A 14,965-nucleotide genomic window follows, 5' to 3' on the forward strand; every position below is an offset into this window, starting at 1 on the left:
ACTAAGTATGATGCAAAATCTGAACAGCACACGCACAGGATCCATCCCTAAGACTTACTATAGAAATTGTTAATTTCACAACAGAACAGAAGTAGTTCCACGTCTGGTTGGATATTATCTTGAGAAAGCTTTGTTTTCCAGATGGAAACTACAGTTTTTCAAAAACCATGAAGCTTTGCTTATACATTAAACAATCACATCAAGTCTCACATGCAGAGCATGGCATTAATATCACCAGCTTCAGCTTTATTTGCTTATTTAAAGCAAGTAAACTGAAGGATTCTGCCACAGATTAAATAGTATCTCCTTTTGAAAACAGCCTCAGCTCTGGGAGAGAAAAAAAAAACAACAATGGCTTAAACTCTACTGATTTTCTTTGAATTCCTGAGAGTCTTAATTATCCTGGATTCTCTCATTCAGACATAACAAGTGGTAAAAGGAACAACATAAGCAGGAAGACATTTCGTGAATTCCCCACAAGGAAAAGAGCTGGTAACAAATCTTAGAGAAAGCAGCTTTTAGCTAGACTCACACATTAAAAAAAAATAAAATAACAGTACACACAGTTATTTTTTACTGTGTAACAGTAGCAGAAGTCTAAGCTAGCCATGGGAAGTCCATAAAATTTTAACAAAACAGAAAAACAATAAAATGGTGTGCCTGCTAAGAAGAAACTAACAAAATGTAAGCCACATCAAACGCTAGATCCTTATGAAACCCCAAATCAAGCATGAGAACGTCATACAGGATGACACTGATCCTAAAATCTTTCAGAACACATCACAGACCCTGCAAGTTTTCATACTCCTGGTTTTGTGCGGCCCCTAAACAGAGTAATCTTACTTTTTGCCTCCCTTTGAATCTCCATTTTAATTATATTGCCCAGTCTTCTTTCACTCAAGAACAGTATGTTAACTAAATAGACATTTTTGCTGCCCATATTCATTAAAGCAGAAAAAGCTGCCCAAAAACCTGTCAGTCTGCTAAACTAGAAGTATTATATTGTTGAGTTCCAGCATTTCTCAGAGTAACGTCAGAATTAAAAAATTAACTGTGACACAGCTCTTTCAGTTACACGTTGTTTCCTTTTTCTTCTATTTGCTTTTCTTCCTTCTTCTTTTATTCCCTTTGTTTAGATGGAACAGTACTGAATTAACAGCATCAGCAAAGATAATTTCAGATCTTTTCAACTAAATTCTCATCCTAGTAACGTTCACAAAACACCACTCAAGTAGCCATAACTACACAAGAATTACATAGGTAAGGGGAATAAAGGAGTACTGTCAAAATTTTATCTTATTAATATCTGGTATTTAATGAACATTTCAGAGTTCGGTGGTCTCTTTTTCTCCAATTCATTAAGTATTTAAAAGGCGTTTAGTTAATTCACTGGGCTATAATTTCAGCACTCAAACGTCTAATCACAGGACCACGTCAGTGTTCCAAAACAGCAAAGTAACAGTAAGATTTTAAATACTCTGTTTCAATAAAATCAAAAGCTTTTTTGTTGTTGTTAAAGATATAGATTCAGAAGAAGGTAGCAGAAGAACACTACAGACGAACGAGATATATAGGTGAGGTGCAAAATAACACCAAATATACTAAAAGTGATATCTTCTAGGAACTAACTTGAAAGACACTTCTTGAAGGAACTTTGTACCAGAACAATGATTAGTGGAAAATATAAATTATTTCCTCTATTCTTTTTTTCCATGTAATGAAGTTGTACTAGCTCTCATGTGCAGTCTGTCCAACCAGTTTTCTACATTTACAACTGAATTTAGCTATCAAAAACAGTGAGGAGAACTAAGAAATAAAAGGACGACTGGATAAGAAAGAGGCAAAAGTATATAATCAATTACTTTTCTGTTGAGCATCAGATTCGAAATGGACAATATCAAGTCTAATTACTGAGATTAAAAAGAAAATATCTCATGAGCTTCCTATCAGTAGTCTACTTCTGTAAATCTATGATATGAATCAAAATATTGTAAGAATGATCAACTGAGTATACAGGTATTTTTAAAGATCTTGACATGCAAATGCAAAACTACAAAAAGCTAAATATTCAGCGAATTAAAGAGGAGTAACACTTCATCAGTTACAGTGACCTAACTTCTGTCCCCAGTAACAGTATATTAAAACACAGGAAGGGAAAGAAATTTAAAGATGTTGTGCTACAGACAGAAACAACAAAGATAATAAAACTTCTAACTGGAAAATCAATTCACCTTAGACATTTCAATGACTGAGTTTTAAAAACAGAAATCCTTAATAATAAATAATCAAGTTGCATTTAAGATTGTATTGGAATAAAACAGTTCCCTAGATAAGTCACATAGATAATCATAATACTCATATGCATTCCGTCAAAAGTTACTGCCTTAGCTAACACATCACCTTTCACAATAGTAATGGTGTTAATGGAGTTTCAGAATACAGATACAAGACTATTCTCATGTTTATAAGAGAAAATACTAAGCATGCACATTTTCCAATGAAAACCTTAACAACATAGGAAACATACAGTACTGTATACTTACGCATTACTCTAAAGTGTTTCAAAACAGGAAGTCATTGCAAAAAGGAAGCAGGTTTTCAGGCAGCAGTAACAATACTACCTTGTCATCTTCCTCCTGCCTTTTTTTAACTCTCTATTTCATCACCCATAGCTCTGATTACACACTGCCTGGAAGGTGAACTATATGACTTTATGGTATCTTCAGAATACCAGACAAGTTAAAAATTAGTGGAATTTTTCCAGCATTATCCTTTTTTTTTTTAGTAAACCAAGACAAGTTCTGAGAATAAATAAAAGGCTCCTAGGATAACATTAATTTTATAACAAAGAAGTTTAACATGTTTATCTACTTAATGTGTAACTACAAATAAAAAATAAATTGCTTGAAATACATTGACATCCAGAAGGGAAAAAAAAATACTTAAGCATACTATGCAGAGAGAGAAGTAGCACACTGGATGCAAACAAAAGACCTGCCAGGGAACATAAGGAAGATACAGGAAATTTCAAGAGGTAAACCAGGCAGGGAAAGCAGAAGTGTTCATTATACTCAATTGTGAGTATACTCAATTCATTATACTCACATGGCAAGAACAATTTATGTTACAACTTGCTTCCAGGCAAGCAAATGTTTATTACAATATATATAAAACAGTCTACTAGTGAAGATATCTGGATAGATGTTTTGAAAAATTTGAAAAAATTTAGTTAAATAAATAAATAGGCACCTACAATTTTTACCATTTTGGACAACAAGCTTGAAATAACCTATTCAGCATCTATCCAGTCCACAAAGAGACTAAAATGCCCACTAAAAAAAAGTATGCAAGTTTACATGACTGTCCTAGAGAGAAGTTTGTATCAAAACTGTGCATGCATACACATTACATGCATTTAACTTTAGAGGACAGAAGACAGCTTCCTCCAAAGGCTCACAAGGACAAAACTTCACTCTTTTTTTTTGAGAACCTCTGAAAAGCAGCAGTTATAATAGTGTGTCACCTTCATGAGTTAGGCAAGTTAAGTTTTACTAGCTTGCTGCCTGCCAGAAACAGGGAAATTAAATATTAAAATCAGCAAAATAACATTCACTACTTTTAAATAAATATTAAATCTCTTGCTCCTGAAGAACAAAATAGCCTTGTATTATTTTCCTGATAAACGTAGCAGCTCTCATATCTATACATCTTACTCACTTTATTTAGATGTATCAGTCTTAATGAATGTCTAAGTTATTTCAGTTTGGATACTGAATATCTATAGGGAAAGTAGGTTATCACTTACAGTTGAATGCTCTAGAATAAGGTATAAAGAAAGAAGCAAGAATCTTTACTACAATTGAAACTTGGAAGTAAGAGAAAACATAGCTTTAAAATCAACTCTTCAAATATAACCTAGCATTTATGTATTGCGATTCTTAGGTCTTTAAAAATTCACAATGCATTCCAGCCAGCTGTAATCATGTTCAATTAGAATTTTGCTGCTCTCAGTCCTAAGTTATGAATAATTACAATGCTGTTAAAGCATACAGTAATCAGACTACTTCACTTGCTGCAGATGAATTAGTGCAATGGGGGAAACTTCCATATACTGAAAGTACGGTGTCCTCTTTCAAACAGACATTAACATCAGCATAACATGCTAAACTGCATTGTACCTTTATTTAAAAGGAAAATCAGAAAACATAAAAACTGCCAGTTAGTGGAGAAAACATTATTACTAAAAGAATCTCAGACACTAAATAATATATGAATTATTTACCTTGGTTGCGACGTCAGCTTTATAACTGTCTTGTGTGGCAAAGAATCTTGGGAAGACTGAACATCATCCTACAACAGAACATTATGAATTAGCTTTTGAATACACTAATACATATCAGTTATATATAATATATATTATTTTTAATATAATATATATAGAGAGAGACTCTTTAGCAGGGTCTGTTGGAATAGAACAAGGGAAAATAGTTTCAAGCTTAAAGAGGGTAGATTTAGTTTAGATATTAGTAAAAAGAATTTTTCAGTGAGGGCAGTGAGGCTGGATCAGCCCTGGAGCTACCTGATGTACCTTGGATGTCCCTGTTCATTGCAGACGAGTTGGACTATGTGACCTTTAAAGGTCCATTTCAACAAGACTATGATTCTGTGATTCTGTGATATGAGTTTATTTAATTATACATTTTATGAAGTACAAAAACATGCTAGCCATACCATAAATCGAACTCTGACTTAGCGTATTACACAGAAAGATGTCTTCTCAAAAGGTGATTTGTAATTTTTATGGTTTAGACATAGAGTCAGTAAAGATTTTAAATTATTTAAGACAGAAGAAAAAGCCCTCACTTCTAAGAACTCAGTGAGAAATCTTTGCTTCTATTAATGTCTGTTACTGTTACTAAATTGCAATATCATATTTTCATTCTTGCATGCCAGATGTTATTATCACCAGCCTCCTTCAAACTCTGCAGACAGTTGTGCACTAACTAAGTTTCTATTTACTCACAGAAGTCCTATAATCCTCTATTTTTGTCACACAGACTTCAAGGTTAGTATTCTGAAGATCTTGTCATAAACAATTCTTTCAAAAACAGTTTCGGGGTGTGTGTTCAATTTTTATATGACCAACTACTTCAAGAACTGTTTCACAACATACATAAATCCCTGTCTTTCTCTAGTTTCTCTTTTCTCTAATACTAGCTTCAGTGAGATTAGGTAGTGATGAGATGTTGCTATCACTGTTACCTCAGTTTTTAAGCAAGAAAACAGCTGATCAGCAACGTTTCATTTGCACTCGTTCATATAGTTGTGACAGCTACAGAAATTGTAACCAAAGTGAAAAGCTCCCAGTTCCTGAGAATACTTCAAAAAACATCCTTAAAAAAAGTTTTTCAGATTAAACTATTGCCACACATATGAAAACTTTCTTTCTGCACCCAATTAAATACTATTATATACAGGACTGGTCCAAACAGTAAGAAGGCTGTTCCAAAAGCAATGCCTCCTACATTATTATGCTGGCCCACAATTTCAGAGGTCAGTGTGAATGCTGGTGGTATAGCAAGAGGAAGGTGAACCTTCCCAACAATATTCTATTACATTTTGTTGCCATGTGACAGATTGCAGCAGAGAGGTCTGACAAAATACTGTCTGACATGGAAGTGTGTATGAAGCAGAGCTATGTCACGGAATTCCTCCATGTGGAAAAAATGGCACCCACTGACATTCATCACTGCTCACTGAACATTTATGGAGACCAAATCATCAGTGTGAGCACAGTGAGGTGGCAGGTGGTGCATTTCAGCAGTGGCGACACCAACAGCAGGTCACCTCCAGTGGTGTAGATTTTTACAAGGGCAGCATGCAGGCTCTTGTTCATGGCTGACAAAAATGGTGGTGTCTGTATTTGAAGGGCAAAAAGCTGGACCAGAGTCAGCAGTGCGCTCCTGCAGACCATATGCCAAGAATATCCCAGGCTGCATCAAATGACAGGTGACTAGCAGGGCAAGGGAGGTGATTGTTCCCCTCTACTCTGCCCTTGCAAAGACCCAGCTGGAGTACTGCATCCAAGTCTGGGGCCCCAACACAGGAAAGATGTGGAGCTTTTGGAGAGGGTCCAGAAGAGGGTCACAAAGAAGATCCAAGGGCTGGAGCACCTCCACTGTGAAGACAGGCTGAAAGAACTGGGCTTTCTTAGAGAAGAGAAGGCTCCAGTACTTGAAGGAAGTTTAGAAGCAAGAAGAGGACCACCTTTTACATGGTCTGATAGAACAAGGGGGAATGGCTGTAAACTAAAAGAGGGGAGATTTAGATTAGATGTTAGGAAGAAATTTTTTATTCAGAGGGAGGAAACACACTAGAAAAGGCTGCCCAGGGAAGCTGTGGATGCCCCCACCCCTGGAGGCATTCAAGGCCAGGCTGGACAGGATCCTGGGCAGCCTAATCTAATGGCTGGCAACCTTGCCCATGGCAGGGGGTTGGAACTAGATGATCTTTAAGGTCCCTTCCAACCTAAGCCATTCTATGATTCTATGAAGTATCCACAGTAGTATGGAAATATTAGGCTTATGATATACTTTAGTTATATGCTATATTGTGTATACTATATATACATAGATATGTAAACAAATTAAAGAATCGCATTTTCAATCTATTACAGGTGTAGTAATTCCTAAGATTATCTAGGTATAAAAGTGGACAGGTCATGTTTAGAAAGGAGAAAAAATAACAATACTGAATGTAAACAATATTACCAAGTACCTTTCTTTAGAGTGTTCTATGTAAAGTGAGTCTCAAAATGATGTATGGAGATCCACTGCTGACTAACTTCAGTAGATTCTTGTTTATAATGAGCTCAGCTAAAGCAAAAAGCACAAGGCCTGTCTAGACTTTGTCCTGAAAATCTGGTTTAGACTTCTATTCAAGATAGAAAATACTTTAGGAATTCTGAGTAACAATCTGTGTCAAACTATAGGGCTGCATACCATCACGTATTCATGCATTCTATCTATTTTCCTGAAATTACCAACAAATGCAATTTGTAAGAAAATCTAAACACTCAATTTAATTATGTCATTCACAATGTGGAACAAAATAAGCCCAATTATTTAAGTTGTGAACTTCTTTTCAGCATCAACAGCTGAAGTTTTCACCTTTTATTTTCCAACATTTCAATATGAACAGTGCTAAGAAGTTCTTGAACCATACATTAGCGAATTTCAGTCTGACCTTTCCCAGGCCATTTAACATTATTGAAAACACAGTATCCATTTTTTTTTAGAAAAAATGAAGAAATATAGCTTACCATCTTAAGAAATGGAGTTGATGTATCATAATTATAAGCACCTTTGTCCTTCAGGATAAGAATATGAACAGAGTCAATTATCACTTTCTTCAAGTTCATTAGAGAATGGAAAAGCCTGTTAAAATGTTTGAAGTAGCATCAGTTTTCAGAAATTGTTTTCTGTCAATTATTCTGAATTTCATTATATTCCTACTTTGCATTCTGAAAATGAGGTAATTTTCACTCCACTATTATATCACAAAATGTATGCCCCCAAAATACCACGTATTTTATAAAACATTAATCTTAGGTTAGTATGTGTTTTATACTTTTTATTTCCAATATCTGAAGTGAAGATTGACCTGAAAAGTTGTTCTGAGTAAAGACTGTATTTAAGCAGGATTAATGAAATCATCAGAAACTCAAAAATAATTCATTTCAATGATTACCATCACTTCCATTTTCTCAACTGACACAAAGTTTAAAAATTATTAAATACATAGCTGTGCAATTTTAATTGTAAAGCGAAAAAAACCCTTTATCTCTCACAACTGAGCGCACTGCACTAATTTATATGTTTTGATCAGTTTTTATAGATAAATAATTTTTTGAAATTTAAAAATATTCCCCATGAACTCAGTAGGCTCAAAGAAGATTATCTTAAAGGCAATTTAAAAAATAATTAATAATAATCTATTTAATAGACATGTTGAACCATCGACCAACAATTAATCAGATTTAGTAATGCTTAATATTCCAATAGACAACAATAAAATGCATAGATTAACTGATAGTATTACACTTTTAGCAATTTGCAAACTGTAGTAAATGTGTACCTGTTTGAAATAACTTTTTTTTTAATAAAAACAGGAAAATGAGATTTAAGTGTATATATCTATAGTAAATTACCTAGTGCCATAATCCACAACTACCCAATCTTTTGATGTTCCTGTAATAGCATCGTGATGCTGAAAGAGTCCAACGTTCCTCCTCGCTTCTGTCAGCAATTTATAGTTATCAACTGAAGGAAATACACTCATCTTGTTGTATTTATGGGATTGTATCAAAGCCAAGGAGTAAAGGATCTCAGCTGCTCTGAAATTGTAGAGAAAAATGAAATATTGTTAAAGGTTTAATGGACTTAGCCACTTTCTCTAGAAGGAACACTCTGAACACTTCTGTCTTTCAGAAAAATGTGACTGTTTTACGTATCTAACTAATAGGTTAGTCTTTTAGATATAGATTTTTCCTTTCAAGTCTCAGTGTTATTTGAAACAGCAGAATGCTTCAATGACCTAAGAAAAACACCCAGAAAAGAAACCAATAGTAATATTCTATTATATAAAACTTTAACTTAGAAGCAAGAATTTACGTCTTTTAAAAAAATCTCCCCATGGAAGTTGTATAAAGCCTTGATACTTCTCACTTCTACTTCAAACCACAGCATATTAGAAGCATAACTTAAAAAGTTACTTAAAAATTATCCAGTCTGCTGTAATTTCACTCTGTAATTCCACTTGACAGAACACTGAATAAACCAAGTATTACTTCACTGATTTCTCAAAGACTATACCATTTTATCTTTAGGTCCACTTCATATGTAACCTGAATAAATAAGCGATTTCACCAAGAGCTTCTGAACTCTCAAGATGTGGCCTTTTCTAGTCACCCCTACAAGCATTTATACATCTTGTTTTTACATGTTCTTACATAGAGGGTATTGAAGGATGAAAACCTTTCCGGGTAAAATAGCCAACATGCTTTGATTTAATGCTTAAGAACAAAAGTTTAGTTTAGATTCATCTGTATATTTAGCAGCTTTTGCAGGTTTTGAAGTTACCTTACACTCTTACATGGATAAGTATTTTAATGGTGTAAAGTTGCAAATATCAAAAATAAACTTGAAAGCAATTCACACAAAGTTGCAGCATAACTACTGAAAAACAAATATAAATAAAGTAATGATGTAAAATGTCTGAGAAGAATAAAGCTACGATAAAGCTAAAATGCAATTAAATCCTTAATCCATTATAACAAACATGAATCTTAGGCAATGAATTTTGTCTGCTATCAGTATTGAACAAGGCTGTTTTCATTTAAGAACAAAGATTCTTATGATAGATCAGCTCTCATTAGCTTATTATTAATAATGCCATTAATCTAAAAAATAAAATGTTCCTAAGAAAAACATGTTTCTTGGTATTTTTTAAATGCCTTACAAATGCCCTTTGTAAGCTCCTAACATTCTTAGTTTTTTACAAAAGCACAACATTCGCAACATTTCAAGTTCTGATTAAATGTTCAGAAAAGCTTTTAAAAGGGTTTTCTTCGAATACAGAAAAAGATATTTTTTATATAAAAGAAGCTTAAAATTAAACATTTTATTCTTGGTCTATTTTTTTTATTAGACCACACGAACATTTCAAATCTAAGCAGGTATTTCACTTGAGTTAAACTGTCAAATACCCAAATAGTTTTTTTTATTCCATCTGCCACAACTGAATTTTCATAGATGTTTTAAGTATTCTAATATGAAAACGTCAGGTCACAATTTCACCTGCATATTGCACCTGGATATAAAAATTTAGAACAAAGTTTTGGAATTCAATTTCCTAAATTTTCAATAAAAACAATATGTTACTATTCAAGATTTCTGTAAATGACTAGCTTTGACATATTTTAGCCTATACACTTAATATGCCCAATTTTAAAAGCTGAGTTGCTGCTATGCTCTGCTAGAATTTGAAGGAAAACTACATCCAACATGAAAAGAGTAAAACCCTTAAGACAGCACAAATCAACAATTAGATACATGTTTATCAGACACATGTTTATTTCATCATCATGATTTTATCTGTTCTATAAGTTCAACTGTGTAGCAGGCTACAGATTACTACGAAATGTTGAACAGTGTTAGCAAGACATCCTTTAAAAAAAAAGCTCAGCTGATGTAATGAAGATTAAATCTGCTGTTTAAAACTACTCTGCAAAATCTAAAATAATTATCTGACAACTGCAAATGGAGACTTCTGACCTCATTTGCTTCCCCAAATCTTCATTTCTCACAAAGCAATAACATACAGAGGCTGACAATTTTTCATAGCAGAAAGAGATAATTAATGAAACAGATACCACCCAATCTGAATAACACTTTTAAGCTTTTTTCACAGAAGGCAGGAGACTGATCAAGTAATTATTTTCTCTCAAAATTTTTCTTGCCTGAACTACAGACATTTAACTACAAACGAACAAAACATTAAGCTTTTTCCTTCATCAAAAACATACAAAAAAAGCATGGCAGCAAAGGTCTTTCAGTGATCAATACAAAAGGTCAAGTTTTAACCATTCCCAGCTCTCTCCACCTTTTTCATTTCATCTAGTAAGAAAAAGTGAACTAATAAACATCTGGTAAACTCAAATGGTTTTGACCACAGGATCCAGTAATAAGACTAGGAAATCTATGCTGTAAAGCCACTCTCTTGGAATACAACTCTCACTTCACTGTCTAGCATCAGACAGCAAAATACTATCCCCAGGAAGAGTCAGAACGTAGAAGGGACTATAATTTGGGGTTCCACAGCACCTAATATACTGGTACAGCTACAGAAATTAGGATGCCAGCAGCTATCTGGCAATAGTTCACCAAAGAAAAGCGAACCGGCATACAGATCTCTAGCTTTGTCTCTTTCACCCTATGAAAAGCGCTTTAAATTCAATTAAAGTGCTAACAGAATACAAAAATATGATTACTTGATATAAATCGCTAGAACACCAACACCATGGATCCAGAAAATGCAACCATGGAGATAAGCAGTTAAGAATTAAACACATACAAAAAAGTCTGGAACACAACAATATTTAAGACCACAGAATAAAGTAGGTTGTTTTTTATATATGTATATATAAATACATATATATATAGTAAAACTAAGTTCACAATTTTTAAATTATGAGCTTGTATCAATTTGCCATTTTGCTACATTGCTAGCAATACTGTATTCTGCAGACTTGGACAGAATTCTTTTTTCCTGAATGTTCATACAGTTAAGGAAAGAGAACCAGTAACCTCAAGAAAAGACCAAGGAGAGCTTTCTGTTTTACACTTTTTAATCTCAGACTTTAGCCCTGTACATCTCTAAAGTTCAGTGCACGTGTATTAAAAGGCAAGACAACCTATTGTGATGCGGAATTTTCTTCTAACGTTAATAAATCTATTACTTACTAATAAATATTAATAAATTGTTAATAAAAATACTAATTTAATTACTACTTACATACTACTTAAAAACAGTATTTATCTCAACCTTTATTTCTACTTTTGTGCATGTTTTACTGTTGTCAAGGCCTTCTTGAAAGATACCTATGCATAGCTTGCAGGGCCTGGTCTCAAAACACACAACCCAGGCTCTGCAGTGTGGAAGAGGCTGTACTTAATGGGCCTTATCAAAGGCTGGAGCTTGCTCACATAACCTTGAGTCTCTAATGCAGCATAAGTAGGGACAAGGTCAAATAAAGGTCAGGAACTCTACGGGACACTCTGCCTGGACAATCACCACAGACTGGTGAAGTCTCCTGAATCTTGCAGAACACGGAACAATGCAGATGAGAGGGAGTTGGACCCAGTAAGCTAAATAAAAGTGAGCGCGCATATTCACCTTTGTTGACCCTCCACCATCAGACCAGAGAGCTAAAGCAATGGCTAGGTGGTGTATATACACAGATAGATTGATAGGCGACAGACAGATACACACACTGTATCAGGGATGGAAGGCATGTCCTGCGAGGAGAGGCTGAGGACATTGGGCTGTCCAGTTCAGCAAAGAACAGGCCAAGATGTGACCCTCATAGCCCTCTGCAGCTCCCTGAGAAGGGGAAGCAAGGGAGGTGCAGGGCTCTGGGAATTGATGTCAGGATGGAAACAGCACAAAGCTGCACTGGGAAGGGGTGTCAGACTGGGCATTAGGAAAATTTCTTTAACGTGAGGGCAGTCTACCACTGGAATAGGCTTCCTAGAGAGACAGTTGATGCTCCATGCCTCTCAATGTTCAGGAAACATTTGGACAATGCCCTCAATTATTTTATTGCACTTTAAGTTTTGGTTAGACCTGAATAGTCAGGCAGTTCGACCTGATGGTCATTGCAGATCTCTTCCAGCTGAACTATTCCATAATTTTTCAATGAACAAACTTATAAAGAAGGGAAAGGCAGAGAGGAATTATTTGTTTCTGCTGGGGTGGCATGATGAAAAATGTTTGAAGACCTTTATTACCCCTGACCATCCCATTCTGCTAAAAAGCACTTAATGTTTTTGAGAGACCTTAGCAAGGTATCTCAACTTCAAATTGCCTCTTCTCAGTAAGTTTATTTAATCAAGTTTAACTATTTTCTGATAATAAAATGAAGACTGCAAACACTCTTAACATCATTCGTACAAATTTAAAAAAATCCCAGATAAGTAAAGCTAAAATAGAAATCTAATTATATCATGAACACTCCTTGCAAGCACACCATATCCTACTAAAATTGTTTTGACTCAAGTCCTTACATTTCAACAAGACTGTTTCACTTTTGAAAAATGAGTCTGTAAACAGGTAAAAAAGATGTATTTTCAATGAGAATTTAAAAAAATTGTGCAAGAAAACATTTTGAAAAGCAGCATAGAGAATGAAATATTTCCACAACAGGAAGAGCAAGACTCAGATCAGCCAGTGATCCAGTACACAATGCTAGATGACACAAGCAATAAGAAAATACTAAGCCAACACTGAAAACATTTCAGCATCAAGACAATATGAAATATGAATAACAAGCATCATTTTATTTTTTTCCAAAACCAAAATACTACAAAAGTCATTTCCTCATCTCTACTGTAGTATTTTTACATTATCCTGCTGAAGGGAACTTCTCCTTGCTTTTTGTCATCCCTTACAACTTTGGTCTTATTTTTCTCCTTGCTGCCTGCCTTTGTTTTCCTTCCTCACTGCTTTGAAATTTGTGAAGCTTCTTTTCTCCTTCCTATTCACTGCAATTCTTTTAAAGTTCTACTACATCTTCTCTTCTTAAACATCTTTTTAAGTTTCAGGCCCTCAAATTTAAATTTCTTAGTCTTTCTCTTGTTCCCACTTCTTCACTATTTTTCCTCAGATCCGTTACTCTCTATACTTTGAATTCAGAAAGAAGGCTAAAAAAGCCATTTCAATTACAAGATAAACAGACCTTACCAGTCATGTACAAGATGCATCTCAGGTTTGGGATGCCTACACTTCTCTAGATTTCAGATTCTCTGAAATGCTATATATTACACCTTTCTTGCTCCCTCCACCACCACCATTACAACACACAAAAAAATGTAATCAGAAATACTTTAAGTATCATTCATCACTGCACATTTTTTTCTATAGCCCAAAAGAGTCTGACCTGCACAAAGAGGCTGCACTCCAATACCTATACTCCAAAAGGTCCTCCAAAAGACCCAAAAAAATCCTTTCAGAAGGCATCCCTTGAAGTGTCATACTTGTAAATGGAATCCCCAAGTTTTGGGAACAGACAAGTTAAAAATTCACATCATATGTCTTGTCCAAAATATGTTCCTGGAGCCACAAATACAGTTGAGTCTTTCTCCAGTGCATTTGATCCACAGCTACCATTAAGGAAAATCATTTAATTACCATGTTAATAGAGCAACAATTATTTTTCTTTTAAAAAAAGATGCAAATGCTTTTCACAACAAGGCAATGCTGACAGTTTGAGGTAACACAATGTTTCTGACTACTTCTAAACTGCCTTTGAAATCCTTCCAAAACTCTAAGGAAGGACTGAGATGACACCTAGACCCAAAACAGAAATAAAAAGCATGCTACCTGCTATTTTTCATGGATTCAGGACTTGATGGTCACTTGAATAATACCCAAGAATAACTTACTTGTTTGGATTGAAAAAATATCATTATTTCTGTGGACTGATCAAAATTTCAGGTATATTGACTAATTATTGTTACTAAACATTGGGAGGCTACTGCGCTATCCTCGTTGCAAGTAAATTTAAAATACAGATTTCCAAATAGTTTTCCATCTATCCAACACACTTATTTACACATTTACCTCTCTCACATCTTAAATGACACATTATACATTTATTGGACAACAGTATTTACCGTAAGTAGGATTCCAAGACTCTATCCAGTCGTTTATAGAAGGGTCGCGATGTAAAATATCCACTCCAGTAATGATGATCTCTGTCTGCATAGGTGAAAAAGTCTCCACTTACTACAGGGAAAAATGAGCTGCTGCTCCTTTCACCCAAATTGCTTTCTTTGTGAAGAGCTTCAAAGTAATCTGATAAAGTTCCAAACTGGGCCTGAAAAAAATTAAAATAACTATAGTTCCAATTTGTATATTTAGACATATGAAGAGAACGATACACACACATTCCCGGAATATGTCGATCTTCAAGAAGAATTATAACAGAAATCTAAGCTATAAAGTTTCCCTGAACGCTTTTCAGACAAGGGTAATGATTCTTTCAGAAGTTCTTCATGAATTTCACGTTCGAGAAATACAAAAAATGTTTTTGCCATTTTAAGTATGCATTAACATCCAAAATACAAACTAATTCTCAAAAAGTCTCACAGATATTCTCTTGTGTGAGTAAGGCTAGTATATGAGC

General features: G+C 34.5%; 1 protein-coding gene across 6 annotated transcripts in view; it reads right to left on the reverse strand.

Moving 5' to 3' along the window:
* The window catches only part of MAN2A1 (mannosidase alpha class 2A member 1), a 134,290-nt gene that overhangs the window by 62,650 nt on the left and 56,675 nt on the right, over nt 1–14,965 (reverse strand). For all 6 annotated transcript variants that reach the window (XR_002433190.1, XM_021379729.1, XM_021379730.1 and 3 more), the window contains exons 9-12: nt 14,454–14,656; nt 8,210–8,395; nt 7,322–7,436; nt 4,283–4,350 (exon numbers count right to left, since the gene is read on the reverse strand). Coding sequence is in view for 5 of the 6 variants with exons in the window: in XM_021379729.1 (XP_021235404.1) it covers nt 4,283–4,350; nt 7,322–7,436; nt 8,210–8,395; nt 14,454–14,656 (572 nt within the window). In the remaining variant the exon portion in view is untranslated. The remainder of the gene's footprint in view (nt 1–4,282; nt 4,351–7,321; nt 7,437–8,209; nt 8,396–14,453; nt 14,657–14,965) is intronic.

This window comes from Numida meleagris, chromosome Z (genome assembly GCF_002078875.1).
Source record: "Numida meleagris isolate 19003 breed g44 Domestic line chromosome Z, NumMel1.0, whole genome shotgun sequence".
NCBI lineage: Eukaryota > Metazoa > Chordata > Aves > Galliformes > Numididae > Numida > Numida meleagris.